A 20,244-nucleotide genomic window follows, 5' to 3' on the forward strand; every position below is an offset into this window, starting at 1 on the left:
ATTATATGTACAGATAAGTTAAACGTGTACATATATATATACACATACACATAAAAATATACTCACATACACATATGAAACTACTTTTTGCTTTAAATTTTTCACATAAAGCTTTATTTAGTAAGGTGCAACATTCAAGCAACAGAGTCCTGAATCTGCAGGGTCATCCCATCCTGCCCCACCTCTCCTGAGAGCCTGTCCTCAGTGTCTGTGGGGCATGAGATTTGCCCAGGGCTAAGCTCACCTACTTACTGGGTTTCTTGATACTGGGCAGGTGAGCTGAGGCCTAAGCTATGAGATCACGTCATGTACTTGCACGTGACCTTCCCCCAGGAGGGGCAGGTGTCCTGCGTCCTGCCTTCACAAGCCACTGCACCATCAGGCTTTGCACCTGGGGTCACTGGTAGCAGGGTCCCGAGGAGCAGAGTTCCTGAGGATGCAGTGCATGCAGAGGAGAGTCCGGTCACCTCAGCCTTCATGCTGAGGACAGCCAGCAAGCTGGACACGAGCACAAGCTATTACCATGGAGACCAGTGTGCCCAGACAGAGACCGTGCTCTCATTCCCAGTGCTGCTCACGTCTGGGGCCTTATGGGACAGAGGGGGCATCTTAGATCCTTCTGTTACAGTTGAAGGGCCATGGCCATTTTCTGGAGGCTCACCACCTAGTCAGCTCTGCATTTTCCAACAGCAATCTCAAAAGCTAAGGATGAACATGTGAGAGAGAAGGAAAGAGGGAAATCGAGACCATAAGAAACCCACTAAAAAGACAGGTAAGAAATGAAAGAGCACCAAAAAGGTCAATCTGATGTGCCTGAAAGTAGAAAGTGTGGTTTTTCTATGTTCTTTAAGATAATTAGCCCAGGCGGGAAGAGATCATGATACTTAGCTGCACAAATTCCATGCTGGCAATGGTAGAAAACATGTCTGAGGCTTTGCACCTGGGGCCTTTGATTCTAGGGAGAATAAAAGCAAGGGTTCTGGAGTTGGGAGTCCTAGATTCAAGTTCCTTTCTGGCTGTGTGCTTCAGAGGTCACTCTTCTCCTGCAAGCTTCAGCTTCTTGACCTTGAAACTCCCTGAGGTCACTCATTCTGTCTCACCAACAGGCTCAAGTCCTGGAGAGGTGTGAGCAGCATCTGCAGACCTCAGGACCTAGCTGTACCTGGAGAGGCCCCCAGATGAGGTTTTTTCTATTTTGGTAGTACTGCTGATAAATCCAGGGCCTTCCCAACACTAGTCTAGGGCTGACAGCCTTTTCTGAACCAGCGTGAGCATTTGCTACAAAGCATACCACATCCACCCACAAGCAGAGTCAGTAACTGCCAACCACCTCTAGGCAGACTTGCCAGTGTTTTCATTCTTTAGCAGATGGTGGCAAGTGGACTCAAGCTAGGCCAAAAAAACGAAGAAGGTGGTGGTGGTACACAGTAGTGCCGAGGCAGAAACGGAACACCTGGGTTCGGATCGTCTCTGCCACGTTCTAGTCCGGCCTCTGCTCTACCACAATCACGTTCTAGCTATGTGACTTTATCATCTCCTGAACCCCTCTGGCTCATCTGCAAAATGGAGATGAGCACCCACTTTGCACAAGTCAGTACTGGACGTCCTGGGACCCTCTGCTCCCATGCTGGCACAGGAGTTCCTAACTCCCAATTCAGCATATTCCTGTAACACGTTCCCTTTGTTGGACAACTATGTGCAGCCCGATGGTGCACGGTGGGGTTGCTGTGAGGATCAAGTCAGAGGATGGAGAATGTTTTCCCAAACTGCGAAGCAGGAGGCAGATCTGTATCTGACAGCATCACAAGTACAGGAAGAGTGAGCGTATTTCAAAATGTTTCCTCTTGTGCTATCATCGGCTTTGATCCCTGGGTCACAGAAGCACATGCGGATGTATTATTCTTATTCTACCAACATGGAGAGTCTACCAGCAGAATCCTAAGGGGTTGTGCGCCTTACCAAAGGCCACCCTGCTGGTGGCCGTGCAAAATCTCATTTGCATCAAGAGCCAATGTCCCCTGCAAAGGCCAGGCACTTCTCCTCCCCAGGTTCTGTCCATAGGCCTTGCCTTCTGGGTTGCACCTTGGGAGTGTGTGGTCACGTGAAGGGCAGGAAGGCAGGAAACCCAGGGCCCTGGACGCGGCCCCTCCTGAGCGTGGTGCTGTGAGACCTACCTGGCTGCTTCTGTCGAGGTTTAGGCAAGTTTGTGACACAAGTGTGGGGGCACATGAGGACGTTGCAGGGGTGAAGGGACCCCTCCAGGAAGAGCTGCTTCGTTTCCGACAGGTGGATCCCACCAAGCGGGGTTTTGGGAAGGGTATTTGCCGGCACCAAAGCCAAGCAATAAACTCCAACTTGATGTATACTGTCAATTGCCTAGAAAATCAAGAGGTAATCACGTTACAATAGGGATCACAAACAGGAACAGCTAGTAACTCGTATGCTTGCTTAGTAAACACGTACACACCTGAAGTACCGTAACATGCACAAGTACGTATGTTGGGGACACTGCTCTAAAGGTGTAGGAGCGCCAGGGCAAGAGACGCTGCCGCCTAAACTCCCTGAGCTAGGTGATTTTACACAGGACCGCGAATAATAAAAGGGGAATTGAGAGAAAAGAAGGGATATCTTCAAAAAATCCCAAGAAAGAACTGACTTAAGGCCTCCCCAACGTGAATGGTAGGAACCAGCCTTGCAAAACCTAACTCCCGTAGAGCAGTTTGGCTCCTTTCCTGGACACCTGATGGACCTTCTCATCAAGGGCAGCACCGTGGGGCTGAGCCACTGCCGGCGAGGGGAGCCCTAACCCTGAGAGTGAGTAAGGGAAGCTGAAACGCAGACAAAGCAGAAAGCTTTGGGGCGAGGCCACACCACCTGGAGCACCCTGCTCATCCACTGGAAGCTGTCCTCCTCCGTGGAGTCCGGCCTCTGCTCCGCCACGATCACTATCCTTTCATCGTGAAGGACCGTCACCGAGAACACTGCTATCCTGTGGGGACAGAGGGGCACACGTAGTGAGCGCAGGCAGCAACACTCCCAAGACCTCCGCCACAGTGAGGCACGCCCGACTGTGGCTGATCACGCAGGTCGGCAACCCCAACTCCCACACACGCATGCGCCAGTGCAAGCACAGCTGCAGGGGCCGAGAAGCTGGGGGGCCCAGCAGGGGAATCACCCGCAATGCCCTTGGAGGCTGCCATGCCTGCAGGTGGTGCAGACAGGAGTCAGCACGGGATCACTGCACCTGCCGACTGAGACCCATACCGTTCCCGTCTTGAGTTTGCATCTGTCAAGTTTTCTGTTTGGAACTGACTGCTTCCTGCTAAACCTGTCTGCCTCCTATGGTCAGCACAGAACCGTGGCCACTCCAAATCTCCAGGAAACCCCTCGCACAAAAAGGTTCTAGTTTCAAAGATGGCTCCTTTCTCCTAGTCCCACTAGCTTGCCAAAATGAAATCAGGTTCTAAGGAATTTCTGACTTCCTTCATATTAGCAAAAACCACAGGAGCCACAGAATTTACTAAGCCTCTGTGATGTGTTGGCAAGGGACGGAGGGAGGAGGAAGAAGTCTATAGGAGACCCAAGCAGCACGTGAGCGTCCCCTCTTTCATGCTAAGGATGACCATGATTTCCGGGTCTCTAGGGCCCACTCTAGGGTGAACATTCAGCCCTGTATTTTGCAGTTATCTACTAAAAGTCTTTCCAAAGGATATTTTAACTTAGTGTAGGGGCTAACAAAGACACACTTGTGCGACTCAGGAAACTTGCATAAAATCATGGACACCCACAAGGAGGGGAAATTTCAGCACTGAGTCCAGTTGCTTCAATTTTACAGAAGAGGAAATGGGATTCAAAATAAGTTGAAGAAATTTATGAACTTATAAACCCTTCCTAACTACGTGAAAAGAGTACTCTACAGAAATAAGGGTACTTGATTCACAGATGAGGGCAACCGACCTTCCTCTGTAGACAAATTTCATGGGCTCCACGGCCAAGGCTGTCGCCACGATGTCGTCAGCATTGTGTCTGCGCCCACTGACCACCATCAGGCCGTCCATCTTCCCCACGACGAAGACGAGCCCTCCAGGACCAACGAACCCCAGCAAGCCTGTCCGTATGAACGGGTACTCACTGATCGGAGCCCCTGAGCTCGTCATGGGAAAGACCTGGGGAAACACAGGCTCCAGTCAGCCACCTTTCATGCGGGCAGCTGGTCTGAATCTCACCGCCTCTCCTTCAGGTGACAACCGGCTTTCCCACCTCCAACAACACTGCCTGTGCAGAGGTCAGAGTTCTAGATGTCAGCAGTCTTCCAACACGAAAACACACTGCTCCCGTGCAGAGCAGAGGGTCATCTGCTCCTGTACCTCTGGGCCATGTGCAGAGGCCTCAGGCCGAGTCTCTGAACAGGTCACAGCCAGAAATTACGATACGCTAACAGATGGCGGCTAGTTCTGTTTAGACACCTACAGCGTGAAAGTGTAAGTGGAGACTCAAGGTACGTGGTAAGCAGCCTCAGTTAGTGGGAGAGTGACTGATCCCTGATCATTAAAATGTTATTTTTCCTTGTTAGAACCATGCTGAGAAGAAAAACATGAAGTAAAACAAATGAGCTCTACTCTGAACCTTTTTTCCTTCAACCTTACAGATAAACCACAGGACAGGAGAGGGAGTTTTTATGTGGACTCTACCTCGCTCCAGTTTCAAGGGCTATTTTGGACAGCTGAGTTCACACTCCACAAAGCGCTCTCAGACGTGTGCATGAACACCCCTCCGCCAAGTTCAAAGCTCTGGATGTTGAAGGACGCGTTCCCAAGCAGTTTCTGCTTTCCTTCACAGAGTTTCACACCTTGCATGGCTCCTACCGCCAGGCGTCGCTTGCTAAGAATGCAAGTTCTGAACAGCGTGATGCGGCGTGACACGCTGGAGACCAGGAGTCTGCCTGCTAAGGTCTGCGCGTGCGCACACACACACTCACACACCCCACGCCAGCTTGGGTCACTGAGATCACACACATTTGTTCATGTTCTCATGAGTTCACACCCGGCCAAGAGGAGCGGAGGCCAAGAGGCTGTGCAGGGCTCCTGCTGGCCTCTTCAGGTGGGGCCGCTCACGCCCAGGCTCTTCCATCATCTGCGTGTCGGTGGGCAGGTTTATTAAACAGGTACGGGTGAGAACAGTGACAGAGGATCATTTTAAAGAAATGGTGCTTCTTCTTCTTCTTTTTTTTTTTTACAGTGTGTTAACTTTTTTTTTTTAATTTTTACAGGCTGCCTTTTGAATCGTTGTACACAAATGGGTACAACTTTTCATTTCTATGGTTGTGCACAATGTAGATCACACCATTTGTGTAATCATACACACACATAGGGTAATGATGTCTGTCTCATCTTTCATACCCCCACCCCCTCCTCCCTCTCATTTCCCTCTATGTAATCTAAAGTTCCTCCAATCTTCTCTCACCCCCACCCCCCTTAGGTATCATCACCCACTTATCAGGGAAAACGTTCTGCCTTTGGTTTTTGGGGATTGGCTTATTTCATTTAGCATGATATTCTCTAATTCCATCCATTTATCTGCAAATGCCACAGTATTACTCTTCTTTATGGCTGAATAATATTCCATTGTGTATATATACCACAGTTTCTTTATCCATTCATCGGTTGAAGGGCATCTAGGTTGGTTCCACAATCTAGCTATTGCGAATTGAGCTGCTATGAACATCGATGTGGCTGTGTTTCTGTAGTATGTTAATTTTAAGTCCTTTGGGTTTAAACCAAGGAGTGGGATATTCTTTTTTGAAACTGAGATCAAAATAATACTGATAAGCAAATGCATCAAAAATAATAAAAAATGGTGAGAGAGACTGTAACCATTTTAATACCTTTTTAAAAAAGTTACCGTCTCACATTTCCTATCTGTTCCTACACCCCAACCCACTCTTTGAAGAGGGAACTGAGGATGGACCTCATGGCTGAGGCTCTCCATCTGCCTACCTCAAAGGTGTTCTTGGTCATGCCGGAGAGGCCATAATACGAAGTACCCGTGGCCACCGCGCACACGCACAGCTCCCCGATTTCGTCCGTTCTGCAGAGCTGAGGAATCCCATCTGGCTTCACTGAACACATGATGGCTGAGAGCAAGCAGAAAACACGCAGGGTGAGAGAAGAATGATGGATGAACCAGGGATCCAGACAAGGACTCAAACGAGGAGAAAGAACAGAACACCGGGTTCATCTCTTCCCTAGGGTCACGCTGCTTTCATGTTGTGGCAAGGTGCCAGATGCCACTGTGCTGACGTCAGTCACTGCAGCTGCTTTAATGGTACCGTGGAAACGGTACTCGGTTTAGATGAGAGGGCGGTGCCCAGGGCAGCGCCGGGGAGCTCCCGCCATACACCGGCCGCGGAGGGTGCCGCTGCCAAGCACAACCTGGGCTCTGCAAACTAAGTGGCACAGAACGCTCGCTTTCCAGTCGCTCAAGGCGTCTGCAAGTGCAAGCGAAATTCAAGCCTCTCGAGTCTGTGGAAGTCGTGACCTTGGTTCCCCGTCCCGCTGAGGCGGACCCTCCACCCTCCCGAGGGCTCCCGCGTCTGTGACCGCGCTCAGCTCTCACTGTCTGCTGCGCAGTCTGACCTGTGCACGTCAGCATCCGCCCCACCACCGCCGCCCACGAGTCTGACCAGGGCGCTGAGAGCCTGGCATTTCAGAATGGGGTGTGGGCGGCCATCTGAGAGCCTGGACTCCCAGGAACCCCCAAGCTGGGGTGAGGAGGTCTCAGAAGTGGAACCAGAGGAAACATGGAAAGCTAAACTCACTCGGGAAGGAAAATTCCCACTGAAGCTACACTGACATCTTCTTCACTCACCAGCTCGGTACAAATGCAGTGTGAGGGTACCCTGGCAAAGCGGGTGGAAGAGAGGTCCCGACACCCACCACTAGTAGGATGATGGACCCCTCGACTTTCTGAAGGACGGGCGTTATTAGCAAATGATGTGGGCGGGCCCTTCGAAACAAATCTCCCTTCCAGAAGGTTTCCGTTAACTGCCCCCCGCATACCCACACAAGCAGAAGCTCAGAGCGGGTGAGAAACTCCCCCACAGGGGGAGGGTATGAATCCATTACTGTGTATTCCAACCATGTGATGCCATGCTGCCTGAGAAAGGAGGAGGTCTTTGAACTTCAAGATACAGAAGGTGAAGATGTATCTACAGTATGAGCTCATTGTGCATGGAAAGCCCCCACCCCAAGCACAGTGACAGACAAATGCCCACCCCTGTTCCTTTCTGCAGTCCCAGAGTCTCTCTGGAAGGAAACCAGATGCTTGTGGATGCCTCCAGCAGACAGAGGCGGTTTTCCATTTTGTAACCTGAATCTTTCGACGCTCCCTAGCTGGGGATCTCTTTCTTTTTTAAAAAAACAACTAGTTTTGAAGTAAAGGAAGAACTGGAGCCAGGTAAGCCTGGCTAAAGCTGAGAAGCACGAAAGGGCCTGGGACACGCACAGTTTGGAGGAATGTGAAGGAATAGGAAGTTGCCGTGACGCTGGGGCCTCTGAAGGGGTGAAAAAAGAGCGGAGAGTTCACAGTGACGTTTTGAACAACGGGAACTGAGGACCACGGTGCCAGGGCTGGCGCTCCTTCTTTTATGCTCCACACATGGTGGGCGACGTGGAAAGAGGACTTCTGGAGAAAGCCCGGCCTGGCGCACACCGCAGAGAGGGAGCCCAGGCCCCCCACCCCGTAAGCCCCCCGCAGGCAGCACGGCTCCCACCCAGCAGGTACTGCCTCAGGCTGGGATCCCTGCCAAGACCCCGGAAAGCCCAGTTTGTGGCATGTGCAGGTGTCATGTGATGTCCTGCTACGGGAGGTGCATACAGAGGCCAAGGGAACACACCCGAATCCTGGGTGGGGACCCCAACTGAGGAGCAAGGAGGCTCATGCTGATATGTGTGGCCCTCTGGGACAGAACCAGGTAAGACCTGCTGCAGATAGGCAGGTGGGCTGGAGGCCCGTGTGAGGCTCCCGGAGGTGCCCAAGCACAGCCTGTGGGTGCAAGAGGCAGGTGGAGTATAACGGGGTGGGGACCCTAAACCAAGTGGCCATGTGGTTGTAGAAATGGTTTCTCTGACTTCACAAAGGGCTTTACTGCTAAAAACAGGCTTCACAGATTACACAGACTCCTGTTCCTCACCTTGCAAACGTCTGCTCAAAGCCTCGAGTGCCTTTGCAAAGGTGAGCTTGGTGTCCAGCTCTGGCTAAGGTGTCAAGATGGTGGACTGGAAGCTGTTCTCTGGGACAGAGAAGGGGAAGCTGGCCTGGCACCCGTCTGGGATGGAGCTGGCCTGTGATGCCTTCCCGGGGAAGAAGATCCCAGGGTCTCTGCGTGCAGAGATGCTCTTCATTCTGCAGCTTCTCAAAATACTTTGCCTTTTCTTTTCTCAGGAGAGGGAACATTGCCTCACGTGTCTGAAGCTTAACGAAGACTTTCAAAAGCTGGACGCTCAAGGCTCAGCCCAAGCGCTCTCAGAGGGCCGTGATGTGAGGTGGGAAAGGGAAGATGGTGACGTGTGTGTCGCTGAGGCACGTGCTAACTGGTCGGTGTTGAGGCCAAGGTAGGGTGACTTCATACCCTACGGGCCACACTCACCTCCCGGCATGACGAGGCCAACGTCCTGCACCGTGAGCACAGACAGCTTCTCTTCCGAGTCCACTCGGATGACACCATAGGTCAGCCCGTGCATGGAGAGCACACCCCGGCCCGGCGGCTGGTTGCTGTCATCCGTGGGCCTGAAAGCACAGATGTACCTCAGGGTGCGTGAACAGATCCACCCTCTGTTTACAGACGTGCACGTCCCGCTGCACACACAGATGGGTGGCCACCTCCGGGGCAGAGCTGGCTATTGCAGATGCCTCTGACCGGGAGCACCCGCCTGCTCCTGCACACTGTGATTCTACCTGACTCCACCAAGTCCGAGTCCCCAGCGTTTTTTACCACATGACTCAGAAACATGAAGACGTCTCCTGACTTCCTGTCCCCGTCTCAGGCACACCTACCACAGAGGGTGGAGCCACTGACTCCCCAGCCCCTCCCGGCCAGGCCTGCTCCTCCAGTCTTACCAATGGCCAAAACGAGCAAGCAACACTGCCAGGAAGCAGAGAGGTGAACGAACAAGGGACATCCTGACTCTCCCGCCCCAATGCAGATGCAGACTGTCCAGGCTCTTCTCCACTTTATATATAAGAATCTAAAATAAGATTATGCCACGCCACTCTGGCTGCCAAGTTTTAAGGAAAACTGATGGGATGATAGACACACCTCGTGGGTCCAAGGATGGGGCTGAGAGATTTCTCAAAAGATGAGCACATTCTCCACCGCCTCCCCCAGCCTGCAGGCTCCTGTGGGGTAGCTGTCCCCACCCCTCCCCCAACAGGGTTTGTGCACTGATTCTTGCCTCTACCCAGGGTTGCTCCTCCCAACTACACCCACAGGGCTGTCTCCAGTGGTTGGAGGAGCTGCTGAGGCTTGGCTGTGGACTCACGTGTGAAACGATGCAAGAAGATGCAGAGGAGAAATGATTGGGTTAGAAGAGTCTTAACCCAAACAGTGAATTAACGCCAACAGGGATTAACTGAGCGGGAACTGAAGAGGTGGGGTGTGGCTGGAGGAGGTGGGAACTGGGGTGTGGCTGTGGAGTGCATATTTGTGTTTGGCAAGTGGAGTCTCTCGGCACTTCCTGATCACGTGTGAGCTGCTCCCCTCTGCCACGCTCTTCTGCCATGAGGCCTGAGGAATGGGCTCTGCGGTCTGTGGATGGAAACCTCTGAAACCGTGAGGCCCCACGTATACTTTTCCTCCTTGATAGTTGTTCTGGTTGGGTCCTTTAGTCACAGTGGTGAAAAAGTTGACTAAAACAGAGGTAATTCTCATTACCTTATAAAAATACCCATAAAAATGCCCAGTTCTTGGCTGGGGCTGTAGCTCAGGCAGAGAGAGCACTTGCCTAGCATGTGTGAGGTACTGGGTTTGATCCTTAGTACCACATAAAAATAAATAAAATAAAGGCATTCTGTCTATCTACAATCAATCAATCAATCAATAAATAAATCCCAGTCCTCCTGTCTGCACAGCACGGGCCAATCTGACTGTGGGCAGCTTCTTCTCTCAGAACTTTCCTGAGCACCATCACTGTTGGGTAATTCAGGTTGTATCCCATGCCTGAAATAGTATCTATCAATAATTGTCTGTTGACTGAATTAGTGAACAAACAAATCATGAATTTTTATCTCTAACAAAAGATTCAATGTGTAGCTAAGCGGAGCCACAATTTGGGTAAACATCACATTTGCTTCTGTAATTTTTCACATGCAAGTCTTTAATGAAGTTTAAAGTCTCAAAGATGGACTATAAACACATGAGCTTGCTTTTTAACATTAAAATATTGCAAAGATTTATAATGAACCTACGCACACAAATTGGGCAACATTAAAGCTAAATGTGCAAAAGGAATCTCATTTGAATCAAGGAACTGGTGGATCAAAAAAACATGAATCTGAAAATATAATTATTCTACCTTTTAAGAATGAAAGAAAATGGAACCAACCAGGTAAACACTCTGCCTAAACTCTAAGAACAGTTCAAAACACCGGAAAGTATATTATTCTCGTGGCTCTTTAAAGACCCCAACAAATCAAAACCTCGGAACGAACAACAGCGGAGTTCTCAAAGATCTCCCTCCACCTCCTCCCTCCACTACAGTCCATGGCAAAGATTCAATGTCAAAGTCAGATATTGTAAGCCTTCATGCCTGCTGGGGGCTAAACTGACTCCCCACAAAAGACAGCCCCCAAGACCTACGATGTGATCTTGTTCAGAAATGGTCTCTACAGGTGCGATCAAGTCAAGAGGAGGACAGACTGGCTTATGGCGGACCATACTCAGTGCTTTGGTGTCCTCTTAAAAGGAGAGGCAGACATGGGGAAAGGAGGGACAGGCCTCTAGGTAGAGAAATGCCCGGGCCTGCTGGCAGCCTCCAGCAGCTGGACTGAGGCCAGGGGCAGATTCACACTCAGTCTTTGAAGAATGAGTCCTGCTGACATCTCGAGTTTGAACTTCTGCCGCCAAAATGAGAGAATTGATTTCAATGGTTGAAAGCCAGCCAGTGTGTGGGTGAAATGTGCTCTCTTAGTAATAAATGATAAAGACGTACTTAGGAGCCACATGGAAACAAAATCCTGAACTAGCCACGGCCATCTCAAGGACGGGGAGATTCAGAGCATGGGTAGGAAGCTCTCAAACCACAAGCCAGGAGGACAATGTTCTTGTAAGATTCAGGGCTGTGCTGTCTGTTGTCTTGGTTACCAGATCCTCTTTCTACATTTTATAATAGTTGAGAAGCAAGACCTGTAATTAAATATCTTAAGTTTATGAATGTTTGCTATAGGACATTTTCTATCACGTTTACACAATGGTAGTTATGAGAGTTAATAAAGTCACATAATATAAGTGAAAGACCCTAACCTTATGTTGATTTGATCTACCACCTTGTGTCTATATTTAAGAGTTTCTTGCTAGTCAGAAAACAAACTCAGACCCCAGGGTTCTTTTCCTTGCAGATTTGAAACATACGTGAAAGAAGGCAGGAGGGGCATGTCCATCTCTGGACATGGGAGGCAGCCTCTTACCGCCTCAGGCCACCCGGAAGTTGTCAGCATTCCTGGGTCTGCCCTAGGAGACCTGGCTGTGGCTGAAGGCCTCTTCCTTCCCAGTGACAGAGCTCACGGTTCACAGGTGTACTTCATCTTCCAGAACTTAGGTCAGGTTCTGACCTTACACACGTGGATCTACTTAAATTTCACCAAATAAGCGGTGCTGTTGTTTCTCTACGTTCAGATTAAAAACTTGAAGCACAGAACACAGAAATGTCAATTTAGTCGCACAAATAATGTTGGGGTTTGGTGGGATCCAGACCCAGAGCACAGCCCAGGCCCAGACCCTGACACTTCCTATCTCCCACCTGGACACTGTCCCTGCCTGCAGCCCCGGTGTGCCCGCCACACTGGTTCATTAGGATTTCCTAATGAAAACTCAGGAGCATACTGTCAAGATGAACGGAGTTAAAGTTACAGCAAAAAAGGCCAAGTCCCTGCTCACGCTCCTCCTGCTCTCTGAGGTTGCTCCCGGCCCCATCGCCCATCAACACCTTCGTTGCAAAGAGACAGACTAACACACAGTTACACGTAAATCATGTCCACTACATGCACGATTCCAAAGAAAAGGCAGAATCAAAACACGCATCAACTTCTACAATGAGCTGTTTGCAAATACGCTGCCAGATCTCTTCAGGAGTGCCTCTGCACACATACGTACATACGCAGGGCACGTGCACCTTCTGACCAGGTAATTTTACAATATTAAGGAATACAAATATTATAATCATTTGTTTCATTTTGTTCAATTTTTATACAATGGGAAATATTTCTGGAAGACACACATCTAGAAAAATAGAAGAATCAGAGTTACACATTTAAAAAACTACAGGACTTCCAAAAAGAAAGTGCCACTTTGCATTCCCACCAACAAGATGTGAAGATGTCTTTCAATTATTAGACGTGCACAGAGCACTGGCTGTGTGCTGCCTTAAGTATTTTATACATGTTAATGTGTTCTTCATGGTCATGTCCCACAGGGCTAAGGAGAGGCTGTGTGTTACCCAAGGCCAAGACTCTGGGGCAGAACCAGGCACCAACCTCAGGTAGGGAAAGAATCTGGTTCTAATGGAGCACCCAGTGGTCCCTCAGCAGTACTGGCTTCTGCATACTCTTGCCAACACTGATTAACTGGAATTGTCCCCAATTTGATGAGTGCAAGACCATTTCTCCTTGTTCTTCCAGTCTGTGCACCCTTGATTATGAACAGACTTAAGATTATCTTTCTGTGTTGTCATTTTCCTAAGAAATAAAAACTCTAGGATAAACTGGAGGGAGTGAAATAACAATCCCAATAAGCAGAATCCATGGGGACTCAAGAACAGTTACTTCGATAATAACCACAAATTAAATAATGGATAATAAAGCTACAGACCCACTTGTCAACATGCAGACGAGGTGCCAAGATGAGGTGCCCACTCAGGACTATGCAGTGCCCGTCTCTCACAAAGAACATGAATTACAAGAATCACCCACTCAGCAATTTCCAGGAGCATAAGGATGCAGTTTCTATGCTTAAAGACACGGAGGGAGGAAAAGATGTAGCTTTGTACATGATGCTGCCTTGATATGGAAAATGGAGATGAAAAGAAACTGAAATTAAAATAGAAAGGAGCATGATCAGCCTCAGCGATGCAGCCTCGTGAGGAATGATCGCTAAGCCAAGTAGCTTCGACCCATCAGTGAGCGCCGCTTAAAAAAACCCAGAAAACAAAATCTTACCATCTCACAATAAGGCCAATCTCTGTGAGACATTAGATAAGCGTTTAGCTAATCTTGCTGTGTGAACACCTCAAGAAATAGCTGCTATAAATTTCAATGAACACACGTGCAGTTTGCTACTCCCGACAGCAAGCGGAGCCTGGTTGGGCGTTAACACAAAATAAATGGAGTTGAGTAAATAGCAAGCAGCTAGGCTGATTTCCATCTCCAGGGTTTAATGAAGTAACTGCAGCTACACTGGTGAAGCCTCACTGCCGGTTATTGCCCATGGAATCCTTTTCCGACATTGTAAAACATACATGCTAAATATCATAGTACTGCTAGGAGTAGTAACAGCAGCCAGTATCTGAAGTCTTACCAAGCACCCAACATACTCTCAAGCACCCAATGTGCATGAGTCTACTTAGCGCTCACACAGGCCTCACTTCACAGACGCAGAATCCAGGTGCTGAGGGTCACACACAGCACATGCAAAAACGCCAGCATGTGAAGGGTCAGACAGGAGCCCAGGCCAGCAGCCTCCAGCACGACACAGGCTGATCAAGAGACCAAGGGAGCAGGGGCAGCTCCCTTCCTGGAACTCAGAGGGTCTTCCCACAGATGTGCCCCACACATTGGCTTCCAAGTAGCTCCCCTAACACTGCTTCAGAGAAGACAACCTGGGCTCCCCAAGAACGTGTCACTGCAGAGCGACATGGCAATCAACTGGCTGGTGGGGTCTTCCATCCTTAGCCTGTGGCAGAGCCTTAAAGGAGGCATTCTTCTTTTTCTTCTTCTTCTTTCTGGTGTGGCACTAGGGTTAAACCCAGCGGTGCCTTACTACTGAGCCACATCCCAAGCCCTTTTATTTTTTGAGACATGCCTCGCTAAGTGACTAGGGGTAGTCTGGAATTTGAGATCCTCCTGCCCTAGCCTCCTGAGTCGCTGGGATTGCAGGCATGTGACACCAGGCCCAGCCAGGAGGCATCTCAGCTAGTCAGTGCTCTGCTCTATGTCACCACCTATGACTGAAGGCTTCTCTTTCAGAAGAAGGCACTTTAGCTCTGGCTGTGGTGCCTGCCTGGCCTAACGTGCAGATACACACACAGCAGAGTACCACTGGACTTCCTTCTTCCCTGAGCAGGTCTTTTCAAACTCAGCAAAACATCCCCTAAGTAACACGGCCAGGAAAAAAAAAATACCCTTCTTCAGTGTGCAGTGTGATAGGGACTTTAAAACATGCAATAACTAAAGACATGAGTTTTAATAAAGATACAAGAATAAAAATAGCATATCTTAATACACTAAGTTATGAGCTCTGACAATTTTCTTCCTTTTCTTTGATAAGAGCAATACATGCCCTTTGACAAAAACTATTCTAACAACTATATAAGAAGTGTTTTTTTCAATGTAACTCCCTTATCTACCCACTTTTAGTGCATAGCATTTGGATTCTTTTCTTGATAAGTACATTATGAATAATTCTTGTGGTCAAAAAAGAGATCACAATATACTAATTGTTTGCACACTATTTTTCATCTACCTTCCATGTCTTCACAACAAGCTATGGGCTGGAACCAGAAGGGACAACTTCAGCCCATGAAAGATACAGCTGGGGCCACATCCCTAGCCATCCTCTGTGCACCTTCTGGTTATGCTGAAGCAAACCTGAGAGCAATTTAATCAAACAAAATGCAAAACAGAATACTCTCCTAATTGCAGGTGGTCAGGACAACTTGATAAGGATAACATAGCATCTCTGCTCTTCAGGGTTATTTAAGACATGTTTTCATTCAGAAGAGTCTCATCTCAACTGTCTCATGAGAAGTTTCAAAATTTTATCTAAATTTGTAGACAAAATTACAAACAATGTTTTTCAATTTGTTTTACTGCATTTTAAAAATGAGATCATGTGTTTCCAAGTCTGACTTTGCAGAGTGACTTGTTCTGGAGGACTTTTCTCTTGGTTTTTTCCCAGCTTTTTGACTTCTGGGTTGGATTCTTTCAAAAGTGGAAAATGAAGGTGGAGACAGGGTGGGGGGGGTAGGGTGGGGGGATTCGTCTTTGTTCCCTGGAATTGTGCTGCTGTGGCTTTTCACTGCTTCTGCAAGGTCCTCGAACAGTGCCTATAGCTAAAAAGGTCAAAAGTAACATGCACACGTACATACACACATACGAGGGCATTTGGTTCAACAAATGATAGAGCCGCTTTGGGAACTCTTCTGCCACCTGCACTCTAGGTGCAGAAATAGTCTCTTCATTTTCCAACTTGCTCTTCATGTTGTAATCCTACCGATGAACTCGGGCATTGTGAACCTACATTTCCCTAGTATTCTTCTCTTCTGTGAGTAGTCATGACACAAAATATAGGAACAGAAAGCATTACAGGATGGTGACAGTGTGGCAGAGAAGAAATCATCTGAAACACCCACGCATCCTCACCTGTTCTCCGCTGCTTGACTTGATACCACGGATGAGTGATGTGTCAGGACAAGGGGTGTGCTCAGCTCTGGTCCTGGAGGTGGCCAGCCCAAGAGCATGGTCCTGGCACGGGTGAAGCCTTCCTGCCGCATCGTAATGTGGTGGGGAGCGTCACGCAGTGAGACAGCAGCACTGGCCACTAATGCCGTCCTCTTGACCTCGGGCAACCCTAATCACCTCTAAATACCATCTACGGATGGCTTGGGGGATGCGGTGCCCAGCTCATGACGGCTGGGAACACGCCCCAACTACAGCACAGTTCACAGGTGGCCAGAGTGGTCTGCACGGAGACCCGAGGGAGTTCCTGCCCCTGCCTGGTTGGCATGCGGGAAGGTGGGCGCGGGTGTAGGCAGACACAGGAAGACTCTTGTCCCTGCTTAGTTCCTCCCAGTTCCCCAACTCATGTTCCTAAAATGGCGCAGACATCCTACCATGACCATTAGCCACTCAATGCTGAGTCGGCCATCGAGGGCAAGGCCACCAGGGTTAGGCCCCAGCAGCCATCGGCCTGGAGCAGTCTTGGAGCACAGCTGGAGGGCACAGTGCCCTGAAGCCTGGTGGCTGGCCTGGTCCCCAATCTCAGCCCTCACCAGGGTCCTGTGGCCATCTCTTGGAAGCACCTCTGCATCCTGCACACTCATCAAGGGGGACACTGGAGGTGTCACTGACTCCATGAGCCCCAGAATCTTCCAACACTCTCCATTGTGTGAGAGGCATTCTGTGCTGCATTCGAGAGAAACAATATTAAGATACTCAACAGCCAGTGACCACCGCTCCATCAGGCCTGGAATTCTGAAGGACCTGGCCCTATACAGTCTGCGAAGGTCACCTCTGAGCACAGTCCTGCCGGCATCTGTAGCCCAGACCCTTAGCTGCCCGAGCAGCTTTCCCATAACTACCCTGGCTTGCCGAGTACATTTACAGAAGAGAATCACAAGCAATACGGGTTCCAAAAGGGCCAAAAGTCTACAAATAAGCAAATGCATTATGATTTTATCTTCGCTGATCACCATAACCATCAAGAAACATTGTTTAATTAAGCGGTCTAAAAGCCAGGCCCGCAATCAGCTTCTTAGCACTGTTTACTGGAAGTTCGAACTCTTCTTCGCTGCCAGGACAGAGTGAGCTGTTGCTGGAAGATTAAACACAGGATGCCATCCACGTTGCTTGGATGGAAACAGAGGAAATGTCAATCCCTGAACCCCTCAAACGGGTGACAAGTCCTCCCAGGCCTTTCTCTGCAAGACAACAGCACAGCCTAACACCCAAACACTTCTTTTCCTTTGAAAATGGTAAATATTAAACAAAAGGTAAGGGCTGAAACAGCTCCACACTAGACTTTATTTTTCTTTTATTGTTTTTTTTGGGTGCTGGGGATTGAACCAGGGCCTTGTGCTTGCAAGGCAAACACTCTACCAACTGAGCTATCTCCCCGGTCCCCACACTAGACTTTATAACAACGTTAAAGAAAGCATCCACGTGGTCCTCACACCAAAATACACAAGGACGCTTTCCTAGACCTGCACTGAAATGGCTTTATCGAATGAATTGGGGTTTGTTAATAATCTGGCTTCTGACCTCTTACATGAGAAAGACTCATTTCAAATCTTCAGTATGTTTTAGGAAAGTAAGAAGTCAAGACAAAATACAATGTGGGTTTATAGCCATTGGCTCCTTTTCCAAAAACGAGCATTGGTACCGTCCTTTCTGTGCTATACAATAGCTCGTGAAGTATCACACGGGATTTTTCCTATATTTGTATATTAGAAAACAACCCAGAGTGGAGAATGTGGATGAGGACACAGGCGTTGAGCGGTGCTTTCACTGAACACACGGAACAATGACTTCCACATGAGAAAGAGGAGAGAAAACCCAAAGAGCAGCACTCTTCCCTCTGGAAGACACCTAACACTAACTAGAGTTGTCATCACCTAGATACACCTCCAGGCAACAAGAACACCCAAACGCAGCAGCGCAGTGTGAAGATCCCGCTTCCGATGATCCCCAGCACTGAACAGCTTGCCTGTGCGTGTGAAGCACTCTCAGGAAACAGCCAGCTGCTTCCCGACACCAGGCATGCAATCCAGGCACCAGGACAGCAACGGACAGGGAGACCTGATTTTCACTGTAACACTCAAACCGTACCTTTCTGTCCTTTTCTAGCCCCACAATTTGTTCTTGAATCTGAGGGATGATGCCCTTAAGAAAACCGGGACATCTGAGAGGACTATCAACCGCCAACACCAGAGAGGAGCCCTGGAGTGCAGCCACCACGGACAGCAGCGAGCCTCATTCTGAGACCTCTCATCCCGAGGCCTATGGGTCACAGGTTGTGGGGGACAGTGACGCAAATGCCCGTTTGCACAGGGCCAGGTGAGGTGCTGGAGACCGGAAGGTCCTGCTCTCCCGTGCTCCGGTCAATTCCTGCCCGCCCACGGCTTCACTGCTTTGCCACGCCCTGTTCTGGGAAGTTGGTAGAAGGCGCATCTCCCACACCTGTCCCCCACTCCAGAGCCTGAGCTACAGAGCATCGCTGGGGACGAGTCTCAGGCTGCTGCCCAAGACCTCCACCTGCTGGCTTGCTCTCGTCACTTCAGCTGGACAAGCCTTGGGTAGGTGGCTGATGGTTACCCCTAAGGCACAGAGTCTTCTGGCTGGAGCCCTTTCTCAGTAGACCGGGTTATGAGAGCATCCCAGCGGCACCCAAGTCATCAACTGAAATGGGGGCGGGGAAACCACAAAAAACAGAGCTGGGACCATGTGTAGCTCCACTTATATACTGCAAACTACGAGGCTATCACATGCACAGAAAAAGGATGGGCCTCAGCAGCCTTCACTGTCGATGCACGACATAGGACTGTCGGAGGTAAGCGTGTGGGAGGGCACTTTGAACTGACATCATTTAAAAATTTTACTCATTTATTCAAAAACATTAGGTGCCAACTATTTGCCAGGTGGAAACAGACAATGAGTGATGAATAATTACACCAAGAAATCCCACAGTGCATAAAAAGTCGGCAATGCTGCAGGGAAAACAGGCAGAGGAAGAACCAGAGAGGAAGACTGGGGTGCACTTCCAATGGTGCGGTCAGAGGGTTCCAGGCATGAGAACCGAGGCCCTGTGAGCCAGGCCTGCATGAGCCCAGAAGAGGGGACAGGAGGAGAGGGCACCAGGCGAGCAGGGCAGATCACACAGGCCCGGTGCACATCTGCAGACCTCATTGCCCTAGTGAGGGGCCAGAGAGGACTCTGGCCAGACTGGGGGAGGGGAGGACGGAGAACAGTCAGGAGCTGTGGGAATCCAGGCAAGGGGCAACAGCCTGAGGCAGCAGTAGGGAGAAGACTGATGTGCCCTGGAGATTGGGGTAGGGGCGCAGGGCATGGCAAGGCAGAAGGAATAGGAATGTGCCCAAGTTTCCAGCCTGACCAACAAGGACAGAGTAAACTCTCTCAAGGACGGGGAAGGAGGATGGGGAATTTTTAGATTGCTTTCAGTAAGAGTGCATTCAAACATCGCTTCCGTTGAAAATGTTAAGAGTAACTAATGACGCTGATACTTAAACTAGAAATCATACCCTGTGCGCCTCCTACTCTCATTACCCAGGTGAAAGGAGAACTGAATCGTCGATACGAGCTCCAAGATCTAACCAAGATTCGGGGGTCTGACCCCCACTCTCCACGGACCGCAGAAAGCTACAAAGCTGGTGGTGGGTGGTCATGGAGGGGAAGTGGCATCACACACAGCCTGCGGTCTGACTCAGTTCCCAGCTGTACCTCACGACCAGGACTCAAAACAGCCTGTGGCGTTGGTGGCACTGAGACCAGTAGGCATGGCTATTGGGATCCTCATTTGTAGCTGAACAAATCGGGCCTCAGGGGTGCCTGGGATGGCAGGTTCACATGGACACCAAAGTCCAACAGGTCTCATAATCTGCCTTTTCTATTGAAACAGCATCTGTGAACTGAAGAGATGAAGACTTGACTTTTAAATCTATGAAGTAGTGGACAGATTCTAAGGAACCGATCACATCGAACGTGTGGTCACCAAGAAGTACCACAATACAGCTTGAATACTGTCCACTGATCCTTTCCTTGTTAAGATGCTGGGAGGAGAAAGGGGGATTTGAAGTCCCATCATAAACCAAAATGAGTTCTGGCACAGCACAGGACAGTGTCAGCCACCATGCAGGCTGTCAGGGCCATGGGGACCCTGGACAGCTCGGGGCCAGGTCTCAGGAATTCTCTCTGCCTACACCCATTTCAACTAAGCAAAAGTGCTCTTCTCCCCAAACCCCTGGGGCAGGCACGTTCCTCTGCAAATCCCAGGTGAGTTCTGGAATATGAGCCATTCAGTCT

At 49.5% G+C, this 20,244-nt stretch overlaps 1 protein-coding gene across 7 annotated transcripts in view; it reads right to left on the reverse strand.

The window, feature by feature from the left end:
* The window catches only part of Dip2c (disco interacting protein 2 homolog C), a 375,118-nt gene that overhangs the window by 65,496 nt on the left and 289,378 nt on the right, over positions 1-20,244 (reverse strand). For all 7 annotated transcript variants that reach the window (XM_047520293.1, XM_047520292.1, XM_047520290.1 and 4 more), the window contains 5 exons: positions 8,648-8,787; positions 5,997-6,133; positions 3,958-4,166; positions 2,875-2,989; positions 2,175-2,376 (listed from right to left, as the gene is read on the reverse strand). In XM_047520293.1, the coding sequence (XP_047376249.1) occupies positions 2,175-2,376; positions 2,875-2,989; positions 3,958-4,166; positions 5,997-6,133; positions 8,648-8,787 (803 nt within the window). The remainder of the gene's footprint in view (positions 1-2,174; positions 2,377-2,874; positions 2,990-3,957; positions 4,167-5,996; positions 6,134-8,647; positions 8,788-20,244) is intronic.

This window comes from Sciurus carolinensis, chromosome 12 (assembly GCF_902686445.1).
Source record: "Sciurus carolinensis chromosome 12, mSciCar1.2, whole genome shotgun sequence".
Taxonomy (NCBI): domain Eukaryota; kingdom Metazoa; phylum Chordata; class Mammalia; order Rodentia; family Sciuridae; genus Sciurus; species Sciurus carolinensis.